Genomic DNA, 22405 nt, shown 5'->3' with positions numbered 1-22405 from the left:
CTTCATCAAGCCACCGAAATGCAACTCACTACATGTAAACGCTCTTTATGAGTTTAACAATTTACAACTCAAACTTCCTGCACTGTACGCTTAGTCTCCTCCACACACACATGCATGTACTAATAGCCAAGTGCACAGGAAGCATATTCAGAACACTTAAAAGCCCTATTCGGGCACATCAATGCATCAGTCAAGATAGGTGATATCGTACAAGCTGTTTACCATACCACATCCGACAAGCACTTACCTGCAATCCCAAATTAAAATAATACTGCACTACCTTTGCATCTGAAATCAGAAAACATGCTATAATTATTAAGGATTGTGGACAAAAAACCACCCAGAAACAGTCATCTGTTTGTGGCCTTGTTAAAACTATGTAAATGAATAAAAATAAAATTGTTCATCGGACAACATTACTTTTTCTAAATGTATTTTTAGGATACAGATTTCAGAATCTGACTCAAATTATTTTCAGAAGTGATATTCTCGAAGTTAGCACATATGTGTAAACAATCTATGCAGTTTAGCACAATAAAAACTGGATTAACCATTTTGACAAGTAATACATTAACAAGTAACATTAATAAGAAAAACTAAAATGAATCTATTGCTATAAATTGTTTGCTCAATGATGCTCTTCACAGAACGACTATAATCCATCAGCGGCTATTACAAACCTTAAAACAACTGATAATATATTAAAGTAGAAATTACCATGGCCTAGATTTCCCGAAGTGACTAGATATTCTGGGCACTCAATAGGGCCTGATTTTCAGAGGTTCAGGATTCAAACAAACACTTTCTGAAAATCAAAGCCTGTTGAAGTTTGTCAAATTGGGCAACCAACATTTAAGACACCTAAAACAGTCTTTTTTGAAAACGTGGACCTAAAACTTCCTAAAGATCTGTAATTTCAAATTAACAATTAATATTTTTACATATTAACTAGCTTGTTTCTTTGGGGAAGAGGGATAACTGTAAGAAGGGCTGGTGTACACGTACAGGAGAATTCCATTTACTGACCCTCCACTGCCTGACTCTCAGGGTATGTTTACACTTACCATGGATTGATGCTGCAGTGACTGATCGACCCAGGGAGGGAGGGGTTCGATTTAGTGGGTCTAGTGAAGACCCGCTAAATCGACCGGAGATCACTTTCCATCGACTCCAGTACTCCACCGGAATGAGAAGTGTAAAGTATGTTGACGAGACTCCCTGCATTAGCATTCCAGACAGAGCCTCTGAGACTGCACTAGTAAAATTCTTATCCAGAAAACTATTTCTTGAGGTCTTGTAAGGTGACACTAAATTCTTGGTGACTATGGGCTTGGCTACACTGGAGAGTTGCAGGGCTGGTGAGGGGGTTACAGCGCTGCAACTCAGGATGTGGCCATACTTGCAAACCACAGCCAGCGCTGCAACTCCCTGGCTGCAGCGCTGGCTGTACACCTGGTCTGCCTCGGGTGTAGCGATTCCAGCGCTGGTGATGCAGCGCTGGTCAGCAAGTGTGGACACCACCAGCGCTTTTATTGGCCTCCGGGGTATAAGGAGGTATCCCAGAATTCCTGTCCACAACAAACCAGAAGAATGGCTGAACTCCGATCTCCCCGTAGTTACTTGCTAAAAAACAAACACAGCTGCTCTTTGCTCCAGTGAGCGAGCCAGCGAAGGCAGGAGAATTGCTTTGGAATGTTCAAAGCTGTTTGCTTGAGGAGAGAGTGGGGAGGGGTAATGTTGAGCAACAGTTTATGTGGTCTGACGGCTATTTAGGAGTGCTTAATTAGCATTTAGTGAATAAGAGACAGGTGGGGGAAAGGTCAAAACTTTTAAAATGATTGAAGGTAGGCACTGTGTATCTTCCAGTCCTTAGAACTTGCAAGGCAGGGAGCTGAGAACAGTGTCAGCTCCAAAAATCCAATCTCTCTGTCTCCCCCACGCTCCCTGTCACACTCCACCCCACCACCCTCTTTTGAAAAGCATGTTGCAGCCACTTGAATGCTGGGATAGCTGCCCACAATGCACCACTCCCAACAGCGCTGCAAGTGCTGCAAATGTGGCCACACTGCAGCGCTGGTAGCTGTCAGTGTGGCCACACTGCAGCACTGGCCCTACACAGCTGTACGAACACAGCTGTAACTACCAGCGCTGCAGAACTGTAAGTGTAGCCATGGCCTATTACTGTCTTGTACTTATAGATGAATCTCACTAGCCTCACTGCTGCTTGTCTGGCAGGTGTCACACTGTGGCTATATTTTACTGAAGATTATTCTGGTTTCTATACACTTACAAGAGCACTGTAAACAAAAACTGCCTCCCCCCTGCATTTGCTGCTGTTCCAGTGTTCCACAGACATCACGATCTTCACTATTAGCCTGTTATTTCATTCTCCTGGCCCCAGTCTCCTGCCCCAGCCTGGGGAAAGTGAGTTAGGATGGGGGAGAGTGAGCGATGGGGGGCAGAGAGGGGGAAATGGAGTGAGTGGGTCAGGGCAGATCCTGGGTTGCACTTAAATTCAAAAAGTGATCTTGATTGTAAAAAAGTTGGAGACCACTGCTGTAGGATATACAATCCGGGGAGCGTGCACAGTTAGAGAATGCATCCCTCTTACCTTGAGGTAGATCACTGCAATTGGGCTCGTAGGAGTAAGGCGGAGCAATGCTGCCACTGTCTCCCACCTCGCTGACAGCGGGAGGAGGCGCTGGATGATATGGGGACGGCACTGGCGAAATCACTACTATGTAAAAAAAAATCAAAGTCTCAAGTCAGATTTTCAATGGTTTTAAAACAAGTGAGCTACTAGCCAGTGCAGTTAGTATGAACTGCCATCATACTCTCTAAATGTATAGTTATCAGCTTCTGTTCTAAGGATTTAGTATTCCTTCTGGACAAATTAAAAAGTCTTTGGGATTTTTTAAAATCCCACTTTTTGTCTTATGATTTGCATAGTTAAATTCCCTTTGGTTTGAAATGTATTACCTACTCTCATTACAGTCAAGACGAGAGACATGACTAACTCAAACAACTTCAAAAAACAAATCTCTGCAGTTTCCTTTGTGTATTTGAAGGCTTCCTAATGGAAGTAGGTGCCTAAATACCTTTAAGGAAGTGAGCCTTTGTGTATAGTCAGCTTCACTTCTTCCCCTGCATAGTCAGTTTTAATAATTGGAGATATACACCTATCTCCTAGAACTGGAAGGGACCTTGAAAGGTCATTAAGTCCAGCCCCTACCTTCACTAGCAGGACCAAGTACTGATTTTTGCCCCAGACCCCTAAGTGCCTCCCACCCCAAAGACTGAACTCACAACCCTGGCTATACCAGGCCAATGCTCAAACCACTGAGCTACCCCTACAAATGGCTAACCTACATAGCGCAATGGTAATCAGAACTGCAAGCATGCAGTGATCACATAAAGTAACTTAACCATCATGTAAACAAAACAATGACGTATGAATTGAGACGGTTGGTATGGGAGAGGGGAAAAGGAATGAGACTAGAGCAAAAGTAAGAATTCATGGAAGACAGCCAAGCCTTGCATATTGGCTAGGCACTTGTGCTGAGGCAACAATATTAAACTTTGTGCTTCAGGGCTTAAGCCAATCTCTATTAGAGACAAGGATGGGGACCTGATGCTGGGGGCAGAGTAACCCACATCTGCCCACTGCACCTTCACCTTCCCTTGACGCATCTGGAACCAGCTACTGTCCAAGACAGGATACCAGACTAGATGGGTGCAGTTTCTATGCAGGTTAGGGAGCCATCTATGTTTGTTTGGGCTGAAGAGGGACTCCCAAGGAGACGTAAACCTTGCTTGTCAGTGCTCCCTCCAAAATGTGATCCACATGAGCAAAGTCAGCAGTGAGGGTAAGAAAGATCCATAGCAAAGTGAACCACATTCTATGGAAATACCTCGAAGCACTCATCAGCGTGTGGGGGGAGACGTGAGAAAGAACCTGAAATTTACAGTTTTGTATCTAACACTCTACCTGGCCTCTCAGCAGAAGAAGGAGATTCCAGGATGGGCTGAACTGCGGTCTGTGGGGGAATGGGTGTGGTAACATAGTCCTGAGTGGCTGTTGCCACGCTGGAGGAAATGACTGTTGCTGGAGCATCATTAACACAAGAGGACGTGGAGATCTCTGCAGATTTCTCCATCACCTGCAAAAGAGCCAGGAGAGTTTTCAATACACAGCCAACTTTGATTTAAAAAAAAAAACCCAAGAAACGCACATCTCTGAAATACGACCTGGGTCTGGTAGTTTTCCTATCTATTTGGGCTGAGATACTCAGAGGAGCATAAAGGAATTAGGAGTCCAATTCCAACCTAAAATCCTGCAGAGAATATGGATCAGTGACCCCCCCTTCCCCATTTTGATGTCAATGTTATCAATATTTGTATTGTGCTGGGATTCTACACGGCATTTTACATCATAACACGCTAAGCAAAAAACTCCATCATCTCCACGAGGGCGTATAATATTAAACGAACAAACGCAGTACATCCACTACACAGGGATGCTATCCTGAGAGTTCACATATATATTCTGAAGGAATTCATGCAGCAATTGAGTAATCACCAATATCACTTCACTTCTAGTGTTGAAATCAAGTGCAAAGCTACAGTACTGTGTGATTTCCTATAAAAAAATTATTCCAGCAACAGCGAGTGAGTGCGTGTGTGATGAGGGGCAGAGGGGAAATTGTGTATGTAAATTTAATGCAATTCAGGCCAAATCCTGCTTCCTCGCTGACTCAAGTAAGACTATCAACATCAACGGGACTACTCTCATCATAAAGCAAGTAGGATTTAGCCCCAATCCTGTAAACATAGGTAGGCCGGGTATGGTGGGAAACTATTGGACACCAGAGGTTGTACCGAGTAGACTCCTCAAAAGTGGGTGTGCTTGTCCTGGCTTGTTGCTCCAAAGCTCTATAATAAAGTTATTTTACTGGAAGGGTGTATGTGGCATACATTGAATAATAAGACTAATGTACTGTATAATGGCAATGTGCATGCGTTCATTGTTGGGTAAAAGGTGTATGAGTGAAGAACGGAAGTTTCCATTGTAGGTTAAAAGAAGCCAGGAAGGGGAAAAGGAAAAAAGAACAGAATGAATTAACTGAAAAAAAAATAGCTAGTACGCTCAGTCCAAAGATAAGATGCTGGCCCCACTCAAGGACACTGCTCACAGCTAAGGCTTGGCTGACAACGAAGAAGAGGAGGGGCTTGAATGTGCCCACGCAGCTGTAAAATCTGCAAACACTGCCAGGCACTAAAGAAATGTGTTGTTTCTTTTCTTACAGGTAAAGAAGTGCTACCCAAAGACCTTAGCAGCCCTGCCACTCCTTGGAACCAGGAGACTAGATCTATGTAAAGGTCCACCAGAAAAAGACTGCTCTGGCTCCGTACTGGAAAGACCCTTACCAATTCCAGCTGACTACCAACACTGCTGTGAAGTGCCAACGACTGACTGCCTAGATCCATGCGTCTCACTGCAAAAAGGCCCCTCCGCCTCGAGATAATTCAACTCCTACTATTGATCAGCCTGTCTCTCCTTCTCGTGTTTCTTTTCCTCCTGAACCACAGGAGAAAAGGACAAGATTATGTGCTGGTAACCTCTCCTTTATTCACTGACAGAGCTAACCTGCATTCAGTATTTGCTACGGAAACCAAACCACAACAGGGTGCTGTGCTGGTAACCTCTTCCCTGTATGATGCTGAACCACAATGCCTTCAGGAAAGAAGAAGGAACACTCGCTCCGCTGAAATTGCCAAAGTCCAGGAATTCCTGCCTACAAAAGATATTAAGAACTGAGCGTGGTGAAGAGACAAAGAAAAGACGGTTACTCACCTTTGTAACTGTTGTTCTTCGAGATGTGTTGCTCATATCCATTCCAATTAGGTGTGAGCGTGCCACGTGTACGTTTGTCGGAAGATTTTTACCCTAGCAACACCCGGCGGGTCGGCTGGGTGCCCCCGGCGTGACGCCGCTATAGCATCGAATATATACCCCTGCCGACCAGTCCGCTCCTCAGTTCCTTCTTGCCGGCTATTCCGACAGTGGGGAAGGAGGGCGGGTTTTAGAATGGATATAAGCAACACATCTCGAAGAACAACAGCTACAAAGGTGAGTAACCGTCTTTTCTTCTTCGAGTGCTTGCTCACATCCATTCCAATTAGGTGAATCCCAAGCCTTACCTAGGCGGTGGGGTCAGAGTGAGAAACTGCAGAATGCACAACTGCTAAGCCGAAGGCTGCATCATCTCTGGATTGTTGCACCAGGGCATAATGGGAAGTAAAGGTGTGTACCGAAGACCATGTAGCTGCTTGACATATCTCCTGAATAGGTACTTGAGCTAAGAAGGCGGCCGACGAGGCCTGGGCCCTGGTAGAATGTGCGGTAATATGACCCGGAGAGGTATGAGCTAGACCGTAGCAAGTCCGGATGCACGCTGTTACCCAGGACGAAATCCTCTGAAAAGAGACGGGCTGGCCTTTCATCCGGTCCGCCACTGCAACGAAGAGTTGGGGCGTTTTGCAGAAGGGCCTCGTACGGTCAATATAGAAGGCGAGCGCCCTATGGATGTCAAGCGAATGTAACTGCTGCTCCCTACGAGATGTATGCGGTTTGGGGAAGAAGACCGGGAGGAATATGTCCTGGTTGAGATGAAAGGCCGAGACTACTTTAGGGAGGAACACCAGATGTGGGCGTAGCTGTACCTTGTCCTTGTGGAACACCGTGTATGGTGGGTCCACCATCAGAGCCCGAAGCTCAGAGGCTCTCCTAGCCGATGTAATGGCTACAAGGAAGGCTGTTTTCCATGATAAATATAGGAGTGAGCAGGCTGCCAATGGCTCGAACGGGGGGGACGTAACTCTCGTCAGAACTAAATTGAAGTCCCAGGAAGGGGCGGGGCGTCGTACTAGGGGGTATAGATGCTCCAGGCCTTTGAGGAACCTCGAGATCATAGGGTGGGAGAAGACGGAGTAAGCTCCTTCTCCAGAGTGGAAAGTAGAAATAGCCACCAAGTGCGCTTGCAAAGATGAGATAGCGAGGCCTTGTTGTTTAAGATACCAGAGGTAGTCCAAAATAGTGAGGATGGGCACCTCCGTAGGTGCGACATTCTGCGTTTGACACCAGCAACAAAACCATTTCCACTTGGCTAAGTAAGTAGACCGAGTAGAAGGTTTCCTGCTACCCAGGAGTATCTCTTGCACCGGGGCAGAGCAGCTTAATTCCGATTGGGTTAGCCATGCAGGAGCCATGCCGTTAGATGGAGGGATTGCAGGTCTTGGTGGAGAAGTCTGCCATGGTCCTGCATTATCAGATCCTGATGAAGGGGCAGGGGGATCGGGTTGGCTATCGAGTGGTCCTGCAACGTGGTATACCAGTGTTGTCGGGGACACGCAGGGGCGATCAGAATCAGTCGAGCCCTGTCCCTGTGAAGCTTTACGAGAACCCTCTGCACCATCGGGAAGGGTGGAAAGGCGTAAAGCAGGTGGTTCGCCCAAGAGATTAGAAAGGCGTCTGATATTGAGCCCGGGGGGAGACCCTGGATTGAACAGAACTTCTGACACTTCCTGTTGTTGCGGGAAGCGAAGAGGTCTATGTGGGCAAAGCCCCACTTCTGGAAGATGGAATGTACAATGTCTGGGCGAAGCGACCATTCGTGGGAGAGAAAGGATCTGCTGAGATGGTCTGCCAGAGTGTTCCGGACCCCTGGGAGGAAGGACGCTATAAGGTCTATAGAGTGGGCTATACAAAATTCCCACAGTTGGATCGCCTCCTGACAAAGGGGGGAGGATCGAGTCCCGCCCTGCTTGTTTATGTAGTGCATTGCTGTTGTGTTGTCCGTGAGTACTAGAACACAACGGCCCTGCAGATGATGTTGGAACGTCTGGCAGGTGAGGCGGACTGCTCTCAGCTCCTGGACGTTTATGTGCAATGCTAGCTCTTGAGATGACCAGAGGCCTTGCGTGTGATGATGGCCTAGGTTTGCTCCCCAGCCGAGAGACGACGCGTCCGTCGTTAGGGATACTGAGGGCTGTCTCGGTTGGAACGGCATTCCTGCACACACCAGGGAAGGTGTTAGCCACCAGTTGAGGGAGCCTAAGACGCTCTGAGGAACGGTGACGACCATGTCTATGGCATCTCTGCCTGGGTGGTAAACTGAGGCGAGCCAGGTTTGAAGGGGACGCAGGCGTAGTTTGGCGTGCTTGGTTACAAAAGTGCACGCGGCCATGTGACCAAGAAGGCTGAGGCAGGTGCAGGCCGAGGTCATCCGAAAAGTTTGGAGGCTTTCTGTGACCGAAACTAGTATCCGAAACTGGGGTAGTGGAAGGCAGGCTGTTGCGAGTTTGGAGTCTAGAATGGCCCCAATGAATTCTATTCTTTGAGTGGGCACTAGAGTAGACTTCTCTAGATTGATCATCAGGCCCAACTGCTCGAATAGGTCCGTGATGATGGCAACATGCCTGGTGACTTGGGCCTCGGAGGTCCCGCGAATAAGCCAGTCGTCTAGGTAAGGAAAGACATGTATTTGCCGACGATGGAGGAAGGTGGCCACTACAGCCATGCACTTTGTAAACACGCGCGGTGCGGTGGAAAGGCCAAACGGAAGGACTGCAAACTGAAAATGTTGATGGTGCACCATAAACCGTAGGTACCGTCTGTGTGGAGGGTAAATGGTGATGTGAAAATATGCGTCCTTCATGTCGAGAGCAGCGAACCAGTCTCCGGGATCCAAGGATGGGATGATGGTCCCCAGGGATACCATGCGGAACTTCAACTTCTTCAGAAAGACGTTGAGACCACGCAGGTCCAGGATAGGTCGGAGACCTCCTCTTGCCTTGGGGACTAGGAAATATCGGGAGTAAAATCCCTTGCCCCTGAACTCCTCCAGCACCTCCTCTACAGCTCCGAACCTCTTGCCAGAGGAATTGTTCGCAAGAGGGGTCCCTGAAGAGGGAGGGTGGGCGGGAGGGGGCGAAATAAATTGGAGGTGGTATCCAAATTCCACCTTGCATAGGACCCAACGATCTGAGGTTAATTGGGCTCACGCAGGGAAGAAGGAGGAAAGGTGGTTGGAAAACTGAAGGGGATCCTGGGGAAGGACGGCTGCTCTGCTCTCGGGCGCACCTTCAAAAGTTCAGTTTTGGTCCAGCTGATGGTTTGGTGGGACTGTTATTCTGGCCCCCTTGGGAACCCGATTGCCATCTGCAGTTCCTGTGACCACACCTCCTGCTAAAGTCTTGTCGTGGTCTGGGTGGGGGGTAAGGGCGCTGAGGCTGGGTACGGAAGGACCTCCGTTGGGTTTGCAGAGTATGCATCCCGAGGGAATGCATGATGATGCGATTGTCTTTGAGACTCTAGAGTCTAGGGTCCGTTTTCTGAGAGAAAAGGCCCTGTCCCTCAAACGGAAGGTCCTGAATAGTGTGTTGCAGTTCAGGAGGTAGACCTGAGACCTGTAACCATGATATTCTCCTCATTGTAATGCCCGAGGACACGGTTCTGGCTGCCAAATCAGCAGAGTCGAGTGAGGCCTGCAGGGAAGTCCGTGCCACTTTCTTCCCTTCCTCCAGAAGGGCCTGGAATTCCGGGGGGGAGTCCTGTGGGACCAGTTCAGCGAAGTTACCCACCGATTGCCACGTATTATAATTATACCTGCTGAGCAGGGCCTGTTGGTTAGCCACTCGCAGTTGGAGGCCTCCGGCGGAGTAGACTTTTCGCCCCAATAGATCCATCCGTCTAGCCTCCCGCGATTTTGGGGCAAGGGTTTGCTGTCCATGGCACTCTTGCATTTTCACAGATTGAACGATCAGAGAGTATGGAGGAGGATGGGTATATAAGTATTCGTACCCTTTAGAGGGTATCATGTATTCCCTTTCCACGCCTCTGGCCTGGGAGGGATAGACGCCGGAGATTGCCAAATGGTGTCCACTTTGCCTTGGATGGAATGGATGAATGGCAGAGCCACGCGAGTTGGGGCATCCGCCGACAGTATGTCTATGACCGGGTCTTCCACCTCTGGGACCTCCTCCACCTGGAGGTTGATATTTCAGGCGACTCGCTGGAGAAGGTCCTGGTGGGCTCGGAGGTTGATCGGGGGCGGGCCCGATGATGAAGTACTGGCTACTGCCTCATCTGGTGAAGAGGATGACGACAGACCCGGCACGGTTGGCTTATTTAGTGACTCCTGTTCTGGAGGAACATCAGGGTCCAGGCACACCTGAGGGTCCAGTGTCAGAGCCAATTAATCTGTACCCGCTGGAGGAGGGTGGCTAACAGTGGCCTCTGGTGCACGACGTTCCGATGGGGTGGAACGAGATGGAACCGTGGGTTCATCTTGGGCCTGGTGATATGCCCAAGGGGTCCAGAAGGACCACTGAGGCACTTGTTCCGTGCCCTGAGCCTCCTGGAGGACATGGCTCTGCATTTCTGAATCTCCATATGCAGCGCTATCAGTGTGCGAAGACTCAGATGGGTGCCGTGACGGCCATGGTGGAGCAGAGAGCACGTGAGGAGGAGCCCTGTGCACAGGGTACCATACGTCGTGCCGCACCAGAGAGCGGTACCGGGAGTCGTACCGGTGCCGAGAGGTTGACCGGGACCTGCGACCGGCGCGGTGCCGGGAGGTCAAAAGGGATTGTGAAGCTCTATGGTGAGAGCGGCTGCAGTGTGAACAGTGCCAGGAGCTGGATCACCATCTGGAGTATCGGTCCGGAGAGCGGGATCTTGAGTGGTGCCGCGAGTATGACCGGTACAGAGAAGGAGATCAGTACCGGGACTGTGAGCGGCGTCTAGATCGGGACCAGCGGCGAGATCGGGAACGCTGGCGAGACCTCGATCTTGAGTGGTGCCTGCCTGCGGCGTTGATGGAAGGTGGCCGGACCAGGCAGGCTTCCCTGTTGACGCAACAACCCGCACCGGCAGTGCCGGGGGTTGAGGCAGGGTGGGTTCCATTAGGGCAATGAGTTCCCTCACCATCGAAAAGGTCTCTGGCGTGGTGGGAATGATAAGCTCTACCGTGGCGTGTGCCGGGGAGCTGTCATGCACCGGACTCGATGGCTCTTTCATGGCCGGAATCAACGGTGCTGAGATTGCCAGTGCCACAGCAGTTGTTGGTGCCAGATGACTCGGTTTTGGCTGTTGCTCAGACTGCAGTGTAGATATTGGAGCCGCAGGAGCTTTAACCTTTTTGGCACGCGGGGAGAGGGAGTGGTGCCGGGCTGGCTTCTAGGCCGGTGCCAGCTGGTGCCGGGGCATCTTGGTGGTGCCGGCGCTCTCCGGTGTCGACGAGGCACTTCTCCCTGGCGTGGACTGTGCGGCACTTGGTGCTGAAAACGGAAGAGTGAGGGCCGCCTCCATTAGGAGCTGCTTAAGACGAAAGTTCCACTCCTTTTTTGTCCGCGGCTTAAAAGACTTGCAAATCTGGCACTTATCTGTAAGATGGGATTCCCTCAGGCACGTTAGGCAGGAATCGTGGGGGTCTCCCATTGGCATTGGCTGCCAGCAGGCCGAGCACGTTTTGAAGCCCAATGAACCAGGCATGGGCCTGGGCACCAGGAGAGGGGGGAAGGGGCTATCTACGTTAACAAAAGGTTATTAAAAGTATTAACTACAACTATAAAACTATATACACAATAAGTACTAGAACGATTGAATAGCTAGGGAAGTGGAGATCAGCTAAGCCGCGCTCCACTGTTCCAACAGACGGTAAGAAGGAACTAAGGAGTGGACGGGTTGGCAGGGGTATATATTCAGTTCCATAGCGGTGCCACGCCAGGGGGTGCCCAGCCGACCCACTGGGTGTTGCTAGGGTAAAAATCTTCTGATGAACGTGCACGCAGTGCGCGCGCACCTAATTGGAATGGATATGAGCAACACATCTCGAAGAAGAATTATACACTGGCAGGAAGAAACTTGTGGGACTCATGCTTGGGAATGTGGCATTGATTGGATTTTGGGGTTTATAGTACCTTCAGCATGTAGTACCCTCCCTAATTGGATTTTAAATGACAAATACCAAAGGCACCTTGTTGCCACTGCCCTCCCCCCCAATTCCTCCATTACACTATTACCCCTGTAACACATCCAAATACAGACAATGCCATACATCTGCTACAACCTAATGGTCATACCACCCTGAACATACCCCATCTTGTCTGATCTTAGAAGCTAAGCAGGCTGGGCCTGGTTAGTACTTGGATAGGAGACCTCCTGGGAATACTGGGGCACAGTTAACCCAAGTGCAGGCTGGAGTGGGTGAGTTACTTTATTCTGTTCTTAGTGCAATGACCCAGATGTTTTAACAGAGATGGTATTGAATATCACTGAGGCTGGGAAGGCATTGCAGTGGGATCTGGCTTGCTCAGAATCCAAGATTTCCTGAATGACCAGCTAACGGCCATTCGGAGTGATCTCAAGCATGAGGCGTGGCCCGTTGCCCTTACAGATACCTCAGGAGTACCATCTGACCTGTGGCCACGGAGACACACTTGGAGATTTTCTGGGTGAAAGTGTGGATGTTCACAGTGCTCCTTTCAAGCATATGGGCCGGTAGGAGGGGTGTGGGCTCCCACATACCAAATCCTGCCGGGTCCGTGGGGAGGATGCATGTGGGACTGGATTATTCAGCATGACATCTGGAAATCGGAGCTCCTGGTATGCCTAATTGATTTATAGTCAGTGCCCCTAGAATAACACCTGCCATTTAGAAAGGAATAGGGAGTCAATGGATATTTTGGCCCTTAGAAACACCTCCTCCTCCAACTTCAGTGTGTACATAAACTGAAGCCAGGGGAAGTTGTCACTGTCCATGCCAGTGTTTGCTGGGAGGGTGGGGGACAAGGAACTACCCTGACAGGACACCTGTGCTTGTTGAGGCCACTATGTTGTGAGATATATATTTTAATCTCATCACGGCTGCAGGCAATCATATTATTTATTGGTCTGCAGATAGAATTCTATAATTAGCCCTTAGGTTTCAGATACCCTTTAACTGGACTATCCTAACATCTGACCAGTTTCAAATTTTGCTTTCGCAGCTACCAGAGGTTCAGAGAATCTCTGAATTACAAGGGCAAAGTCATATGCTTCAAAATATATCTCAAGTTGAGAAGTATGTTCTTTATACAGTCTATAGTGTTCATTTTCTGTATTAAGTATAATGGATTGTGTTTTGTAATTAAGGTTGTATAGCAACCCCACTATATTATTAGAATGGGAATGGGAATGTTTTTATTATTGTTGTTTAGTGTAGGATTATTTTACTGTTGTTGTAAAGAATGTGATAAAAGTAATACCTTTCATGTCCATGCTAATTATGCATTGTTATTGCATCCAATAAAAACCCTGAAGGTTGAAGCATTTGATGTAGAATCTGAAATGCAACACTTGATGCAAATAGAGATTTAAGAATGTTTGTGGTGCTAGAAGCACAAAAGGGGTGTGTGTGGAAGTGGAGAAAGAACTGACAGTATTTGAAGGGGATTTCAATGCAAACTCTGAGCAAGAGTTAGGTTAAGCTGTAACCCTACTAACGCGAGACTTGTAGAAGCGAGGATTGTGTGAGGCGAGGGGGAAAGAACTGTGGAAGTAGTTGTTGCGGCCTTGTGTTAGATAAGTATGGAAAGGAGACTAGAGGCTAAATAGAAGTGAGAAAAATAAGATCTCAGGATGACCTATGTCTAAACAAACTGCAGCTGTTGCTCATTGTTGTCCGTAACAAAGGTATAAATGCTGCTGGAATTGTTTACCTGGAGAGAGACCTGTTTAGCTCTCTACCTCTACGCAATTACTAGAGATAATCAAGGATCAGAGGGGTAGCTGTGTTAGTCTGGATCTGTAAAAGCAGCAGAGTGTCCTGTGGCACCTTACAGACTAACAGACGTGTTGGAGCAGGAGCTTTCATGGGTGAATACCCACATCCATGCATCCAACGAAGTGGGTATTCACCCATGAAAGCTCATGCTCCAATACATCTGTTAGTCTATAACATGCCACAGGACTCTTTGCTGCTTTTAGAGAGAATAAAGTATCTGACTTGCTGCGCCCAGAGAGTGAGAACTTGTTTTTTCTCTGACAGCAGCTCCAAGGCAGAGGGCAGGAGCAGCACATGGCAGCGGGGGAGAGACAGCTGAACTGCCAGCAACTGATAACCTGCTGGGTGGCTGCTGCACAGGGAACTTAGGGGAGCAGGGAGCTGCTAGGGGGGCTGCTAATCCACCCTGGTTCCACTTACCCACCAGCTACTGGCAACAGGCTGCTCTTCCTGCAAGCAGTGGACAAGGCAGGCAGCTGCCAAAGGATGTTAGGCGGGAGCATTGCACAACTTTAAACAAGTATGTTCCCTAACTGATCAGCAACATAACAACAAAACAACGTTATCCGGGACTACTTTAAGTGATGAGTTCCTGTACCTCATCTCTGGACCAGCAAGCTGCAGGGGTAGAGGTGGGGTAGAGAAGAGAAAACACCTTGTTTCACTCAACAGTAGCCTCTCCAAGCCCATTAACAAAGGCAAGGTGTGGTCCAGTCCTGTCTCTGAAGGCTAGCAGACACTGGGGTGAGACTTGAAGAGTTGTACATAAAACAGAACTAGGAGTGGGGAGATTCAGGGCTTTACAAAGAACATAGATGGTTTTCCACCTCCCTTCTCCCCACAAAAGTGAGAAGACAGACATGGAGCAGAACTCTTACAAATAAAATTCAGACTGTAAAAGCCACCACCAGGCTGTGTTTATATCTGATAAGCACTGTGCACTGATTTAAAGACCAACTTTACAATGATACTGTAATGAGGCCACATTTCAACAGGATCCTCTTCAGAAACAAGCATTCACTATGTAGCTGGAAGGGGTGGGGAGTGGGAGAAATGTGAAATATAAATGGAACTATTATTTCTTCCTCCTAAAAACCACCCCTGAGCATCTACACTAAGGGTATGTCTACAGTATGAAATTCAGAGTTATTTTATTTGAATTTCCTGAATCAAGTTCACACATTCGATGTTATGTGTCCCCACTAAAGCACGTGAATTCGACAGAGTGCGTCCACAGTACCGAGGCTAGCATCGAATGGAGGAGTTCCTGCAGTCTCTCACAGTTCCTGCAGTCTCTGCTGCCCATTGGAATTGTGGGTTAATCTCCCAGTGCATGATGGGGCAAAAACTTTCTTGCAGATTTTTCTGGGTGTGTGCCATCACTTGCTCCTCCCTCCGTGAAGGCTACAGCAGGTGCCATACTGCCAGCAGATAGTGCAGCACAGTGCACCCCGTCTCCTGGTATGTCGAATCCACTTTGAATGTCCTCTCCTCTTTCTATCCACTCTTTCATCTAACCATTTCCCGCCATTTCTTGGCCATCGTGAACAGAGCCACACAGCTTCCGCCGCAAACTCTGCTCACACTTCCGCCGCACACTCTGCTCTCGCCGCTTTTTTCCATGTTGTCAGTCCTGGGCTCCTGTGGAAGCTACTGAAGGCAGCAATTCCCTGCTGTTTCTCACCCATCGTGAACGGAGCCGCACAGACAATCTGGAGAAAGAGGCGGAAGTTGTCCTCGGCTCCTGTGGAAGCTATGGAAGACAACCATTTATCGTCTTTTATTGGCCATCTTGAATCGAACAGCTAATTTCGCACCCTTTTTCAAGGATTACCCGTGCAGGCGCCATTGTGCAGCAAACATAGAGCCAACTCAGATCTCTGCTGCAGTTTTGACTATTGTAAATACCTCGTGCATTATCCGGCAATATGTTCAGTACCTGCAAAACTGGGCGAGGAAGCGACAACAGTACGATTACTATACTGATGAGGACATGGACACAGATGTTCCTAGACGCATAGCACGTGACGATTTGGAGATCATGGTGGCATTGCGCCATGTTCATGCCATGGAATGCCGATTCTGGGCCCGGGAAACAAGCACAGACTGGTGGGATCGCATAGTGTTGCAGGTCTGGGAAGATTCCCAGTGGCTGCAAAACTTTTGTATGCGTAGGGCCACTTTCATGGAATTTTGTGACTTGCTGTCCCCTGCCCTGAAGCGCAAAGACATCAAAATGAGAGCAGCCCTGACTGTTGAGAAGCGAGTGGCCATAGCACTGTGGAAGCTTGCAACACCCGACAGCTACCACTGAGTCAGGAATCAGTTTGGAGCAGGCAAATCTACTGCAGGGGCTACTGTGCTGCAAATAGCCAACGCAGTCATTGAGCAGCTGCTATCAAGGGTAGTGACTTTGGGAAATGTGCAGACCACTGTGGATGGCTTTAATGCACTGGGGTTCCCTAACTGCGGTGGGGCAATAGACGGAACGCATATCCCCATCTTGGACCCGGGATACTGGAGTGACCAGTACATAAATTGCAAGGGGTACTTTTCCATGGTGCTGCACACACTGGTGGATCACAAGGGACGTTTCACCAACATCAACGTAGGATGGCCAAGAAAGGTGCATGCTGCTCGCATCTTCAGGAACTCTGGTCTGTTTGAACAGCTGCAGGAAGGGACTTACTTTCCAGACCAGAAAATTATTGTTGGGGATGTTGAAATGCCTATAGTTATCCTCGGGGACCAAGCCTACCCCTTAATGCCATGGCACATGAAGCCGTACACAGCCACCCTGGACAGTAGTAAGGAGCAGTTCAACTCTCGGCTGAGCAAGTGCAGAATGATGGTAGAGTGTGCTTTTGGACGCTTGAAAGGGTGCTGGCGCAGTTTACTGACTCATATCAGATGGGAAGCCGTGTTACTCTGGATCTGTAAAAGCAGCAAAGAGTCCTGTGGCACCTTATAGACTAACAGATGTATTGGAGCATGAGCTTTCATAGGTATTTCACGTGGATGCATCCGATGAAGTGGGTATTCACCCACGAAAGCTCCTGCTCCAATACGTCTGTTAGTCTATAAGTTGCCACAGGACTCTTTGCTGCTTTTACTGGCTCGGTTAGATCTCAGCACAACCAATATTCCAACTGTAATTGCTGCTTGTTGTGTGCTCCACAATATCTGTGAGAGTAAGAGGGAGACTTCTATGGCAGGGTGAGAGGTTGAGGCAACTCACCTGGCTGCCAATTTCGCATGGCCAGACAACAGGGCGATTAAAAGTGCACTCCAGGAAGCGCTGCACCTCAGAGAAGCTTTGAAAGCCAGTTTCATGACTGGCCAGGGTACGGTGTGACAGTTGTGTTTGTTTCTCTTGAAGTTACCTACACCATATTTTTATATATATACACATACACATATATATACACATACACATATATATATATATATATATATATATACACATACACACACACACACACACACACACACACACACACACTTTACGAGAAAGGAAATAAAATCCAAATTGTTTAAAAACTGTTCTTTATTTGATGCACAATGTATTGAGAGAAATTAGAAGGTAGACTGGAGGGGGTGGAGGAGGAGGGAAGGACAAGTCCAGAAACCAAATCAAAAGTTCGCATACCCCAGCTTTCTGGTGCGTGGGCGATCCTCTGGGGGTGAGTGCGTGAGTCCTCGTAGCCTCCCCCCTCATGTTCTTGGGTGTCTGGGTGAGGAGGCTGTGGAACCTGGGGAGGAGGAAGTGCGGTTACGCAGGCAGTGTGCAGTGTTGCTGCCTTTCTTGCATTAGATCCACCATACAGCGGAGCATGTCAGTTTGCTCCCCCATGAGCTTGAGCATAGCGTCCTGCCTGCTCTCATCGCATGTGTCCATCCTCTCTGTGTGCCTGTAATGCTTTATCGGCCTCTGCAATTGTTTGCCTCCACGCATTCAGCTGGGCCCTATCGGTGTGGGAGGACTGCATGAGCTCGGCTAACATGTTGCCCCGAGTTTGTTTTTTCCATTTTCTAATCTGGACCAACCTCTGAGATGGAGTAGATAGGTGCAAATGTTTCAACGCGGCCCCTGCGAGAGGAGAAAAAGGGAGGGTAGTACTTTAAAAAATATGTTGCAGAGAACAAAGGGGGCACTTTGGTATGAGGAAGCCATCACACAAAACCAGGCAACAGAATTCAGCTTGCAGGCAGCCTAGGGGCACGCGGGGTTCTGCTCCTTCTATATTAATTTCAATGCTTTCACACTGCTGGCCCCCCTTTCCCAGCAAGCAATGCCTGGTGGGTTTGCCATAGAAAAGGAGGGTCTGTGGGCTCTCTGGGATGATCACTTCACACAACAACCACCACCCCCCGCTCCCCACTGAATGGCTCCAATCAGGCTCAGAGCAGGGATGAGCCTTTTACACTAAACATGAACAAAACAGCGCAGCCAAGTTCCTCCCCCCCACCCTCCACCACGTGGCTCTGATCAGGCTCTCACTCACCAGAAGTACCTTCTCCAGGGTCATGGAACAGGAGCCCGCCTTGGGAGTGAGAAGAGGCTATTGGATCCAGCGTTAAGATTAGTTCCTGGCTAGGGGGAAAACAGATTCCCCACTTGCCAGCTGTGCATCATTCTCCTCTTCATCCCGCTATGTCTCTTCCTCCTCGCTCCGTGCAACTCCCGCCTTGCAGGTGTCCAGAGACAGGTGTCCATGGTGGCGGCACCACCCTCCATAATTGCATGGAGCTCACGGTAAAAGCAGAATGTATGGGGCTGAGACCCAGAGCGCCCGTTTGCCTCCCTGGCTTTTTGGTACACTTGCCTGAGCTCCTTGATTTTTGTACGACACTGCTCTGTGTCCCTGGAGTAGCCTCTTTCCGTTAAGGCCCTGGAGACTTTAGCGTAGGTACTTGCGTTCCTTTTTTTGGAACGTAGTTCTGCCATAAAAGACTCATCTCCCCAGCATGCGATGAGATCCAGTACCTCCCGTTCGGACCACGCTGGAGCTTATCTACGAATCCAGGACTGTGTGATCTCTTGTGATGGTGGACTGTGCTGATGGTCACCTGTGCTGCTGGTGATCAAACAGGAAATTAAATTCAAAAAGTTCCCAGGGCTTTTCCTGCCCACCTGGCTAGTGCATTGGAGTTGAGAGTGTCATCCAGAGCGGTTACAAGGGAGCATCCTGGGATAGCTGAGGCCAATAACGTCGAATTGTGTCCACAATACCTTTAACCCGGGATTGCGATCTCAATTTAAGCGCTGCTCCACTTGCTGAGGTGGAGTATAGAAACCGAATAAAAGAGCCCTTTAAATTGAAAAAACCATTTGGTCATGTGGACGGAATCACTTTTTCGAATTAACAGAGTAGTGTAAACCAGGCCTAAGCTTGCTTCCAGGGCCAAGTTCTTTGAAGGATTTTATGTGTCTCAAGAAAGCCTAATCCAAACAGCGACTAAAGTTTACTAAGTTTGCTGTAGTCCCTGCTGAACTAAAGACTGTTGGAGTTCCACCGTTTGGATCTGGAGGGCATGAGCAAAATTAATTGAAACAAGAGCATTAAACCTAATCCTTCAAAAACTTGAGAGATCAAAAACGATTGTTTTACATTCACTGTGTGTAATATGGGAGAGTCCAACTCTTACCAACCGGAAGGGCTGTACATATATTCTTTGTGAAATTCCCTTAGGAAAGAGGAAATGGATAGCTTCATTTCAGAAAGAAGTCAAAACACTGAAAAGATCATAATTACATTTCGGTCACCAGCAAAAGGTGAATTGAGCCGTCATAAGAAAAAGGATTACTAGAATGAGATACACCAATCTTGCACCATTTCTGCTTTTCCTACAACATCTACCATTGCATGGTTTGACGAAGTGGGACTGTTCTTAATGTTTCCTCTGAATACTGTGTGGGTGCCTCAGTTTCCCCTATGCATTTCTTAAGTCTCCAGTGTGCATAAATCGCCAACAGTCTGTCTCTTCGCAATAAATGACCAGGGCCCTTCCCCCCTTGCAAGGGGATGCTAAAGGTGAACAAAGAGATCAGGTGACCTCCTGGCCCAGGAAAGAGACAAAGGCCAGAAAGGAGGGGCTGGAGGGGGTTTCAGTTTGGAGCTGGCTGGGGACAGGAAGTGAGTGCAGGTTGTCTGGCTCACTGGGCCCCAGAATGGACCCAGCTGAGGGGTCCCATTTGCTGTACCTACAAGCTTTGTTTTAGATCATCTTCCTGTCATCTAATAAACCTCTGTTTTACGGGCTGTCTGAGTGTCACATCTGACTGTGAAGTGGGGGTGAAGGACCCTCTGGCTTCCCCAGGACCCCGCCTGGGCGAACTCGCTGTGGGAAGTGCACAGAGGAGCATATGCTGAGTGCTCCAAGGAGAGACCCAGGAGGTGAAGCCGTGTGAGCTTCTTGCCCTGGAGACAGTCTGCTCCATGGGAGACGAGGCTCCCCAAAGTCCTGCCTGACTTTGTGGGGAGCAGTTCCAGAGCATTGCCAGGGGACTAAGTGACACAAGGTCAGCTCTTTCACTGCTCAAGTGACATTAACGAAATAGTCCAAAGTCAAACACATCGTCTATAGCCCCTGAAAACCAAAATTTGAGTCCAGATGTGCAGAACAAAGCATAGCTAGACATATCCAAGACTGGAAACCCTAGTTTACATTAATTTGAATAATAGTGCTAAATTTATAGCTTGACTTAATCTTAACTCCTATTACACAGAGGTGTATTAAGATAGTTAAGTAAAGAACACAGGAAGAAAAAAAGCCACGAGTGTTTCAAGTCTGTACAGGACTGTTCCCCCCCAAAAGGAGTTACATTCCCACAATAATTTCAAATGCAAAATCCTTGAAACAATAGGTATGTATAACACTATATTCCTACCATCCTCTAGTCACTATGTATGAAGTGTTTTATGTCTAAATAGGAGATCTACAGTGAAGTATCTGAAAAATGCATCTTTTATTTCTTATACGCTGTAATTAATAGGCAAAGCATTTGAGAGAGGATTAAGGGGTAGGGAAATGAGAAAAACTATACTGGTACACTCTCCAATACCGCTCATTTTTAATCAAGACATATTAAACGGAGTGCCCTTCCTGGCTTCCGTGATAGATGAAAAAAGGAGCCATTGGCACTTTTAGAAAGATTACCAAGTGTCTTGGACAATGCTTCTTTTTGCCAATAAGGCAAATGCTAATACCCAAGGCTACTGCTAAAACATACACTTTGCTTTGGTTTGTATTTCATTAGTAACTAAGTTTACTAATTTGTGAGGAATGTCAGAAGAAAATAAAAACACTAGTTTATTCCATGCCACTAGAGGCCATACTAATGGTCACCAAATGGAATTTGGTTGCATGTTTCAAGCAATGAGTTGTCATGCTACAAACCTGCAGAGCCACATCAGAACTAGTCTGGCAAACTACGAAATGAAATGGATTAACACTTTTGCCATGCCATGCAACCAGAAGCATGCACATGTGCAACACCTCAAAGTACTTGAAACAGACATCTGACCTAAAGCTGGGCTTCCCAAGAGAAAAATGGAAGACATCTCTGTGTACCCAGTGGACATCACTGTAAGGCAATGAGGCTCAGCAGCAGAGTTAAAGGGAACTGCTTTCGCCAGTGACAAGATCCAAGATATCCCATCCTAAAATCCTCCTGGTGGTTACGCAACCTGCTCCCCTTTCTCCCAACTGAACTGTAGCAGGACCCAAAGCCTGTGCTGCCTTCATGGCAAGCCATTCACTTTGTGACGCGGAGCTCACAAATGTCATGACACGTCCTGTTCAATACTGCCTGGTTACTGCGGAGAGGAATGATGGTCAGTGGTTAGGGCCCCTGACAGGGACTCAGAACAAGAGGCCTGGAACTGGGCCACACTGCTCATAGAAAAGGTTTTGCTGAATTCCAGATTTACAAACTATATTAACCCTGGCTTGGGCAGAAGCAGTTCTTCATAGTAAGCAGTAGAGTCAGAACCTTTCCGATGGCAGCTGGGCAGACACGGAGCTGCAATGTAATCATTTTACAGATTACTTTATGTGACATGCTTAGTGAGGGAAAGTTACCACATACAGGGTAATTAGACCTTCAGAAAAGCAGCACCATGGCTCTAGATAAAACAACCTTCCAAACCCACATGTGGGGGGCAATTTCAAGACAATGGCATACATCAGGTTCCAGCCCAAGTTACACCCCTATTTTGCCAAGGCTTGGAGCCTAGAGATCCAAGGGACATTAAGTGACTAAAAAGGACTCTGGGGGTGAGGGGGGGAATTGCGAGTGTGGTGTTTCAGGTGAGAGAGACAGAAACGGGTCTGGTGGGAGTGTCTGCATGCCCCTCTGATCTCTAAGCTCCCTGCCTTAGCACACAGCTGTGTAACTTTGGGCTGGAGAATGAGGCCTGGTCTACACTAGAAAATTAAGTCGGCTTAACTGCTTCACGCTGGGGTGTGAAAAATCCACAGCCTCTGAGCGGCATAGTTAAGATTACCTCCCCTACTGTAAACAGCACTAGGTCAATGGAAGAATTCCTCCATTGACTTAGCTACCACCTCTCGGG

At 48.1% G+C, this 22405-nt stretch overlaps 1 protein-coding gene across 1 annotated transcript in view; it reads right to left on the bottom strand.

Annotated features, from left to right (window-relative positions):
* LOC127033621 (putative bifunctional UDP-N-acetylglucosamine transferase and deubiquitinase ALG13) overlaps nt 1-22405 on the bottom strand; it is a 48663-nt gene that overhangs the window by 2877 nt on the left and 23381 nt on the right. The window contains exons 17-19 of the mRNA XM_050921611.1: nt 3989-4160; nt 2612-2737; nt 248-288 (exon numbers count right to left, since the gene is read on the bottom strand). Of these exons, the coding sequence (XP_050777568.1) occupies nt 248-288; nt 2612-2737; nt 3989-4160 (339 nt within the window). The remainder of the gene's footprint in view (nt 1-247; nt 289-2611; nt 2738-3988; nt 4161-22405) is intronic.

The sequence above is a fragment of the Gopherus flavomarginatus genome, chromosome 13, assembly GCF_025201925.1.
Source record: "Gopherus flavomarginatus isolate rGopFla2 chromosome 13, rGopFla2.mat.asm, whole genome shotgun sequence".
Lineage (NCBI taxonomy): Eukaryota > Metazoa > Chordata > Testudines > Testudinidae > Gopherus > Gopherus flavomarginatus.
Note: the sequence above shows the minus strand (reverse complement) of the source record. Positions and strands in the feature narration are given on the sequence as shown.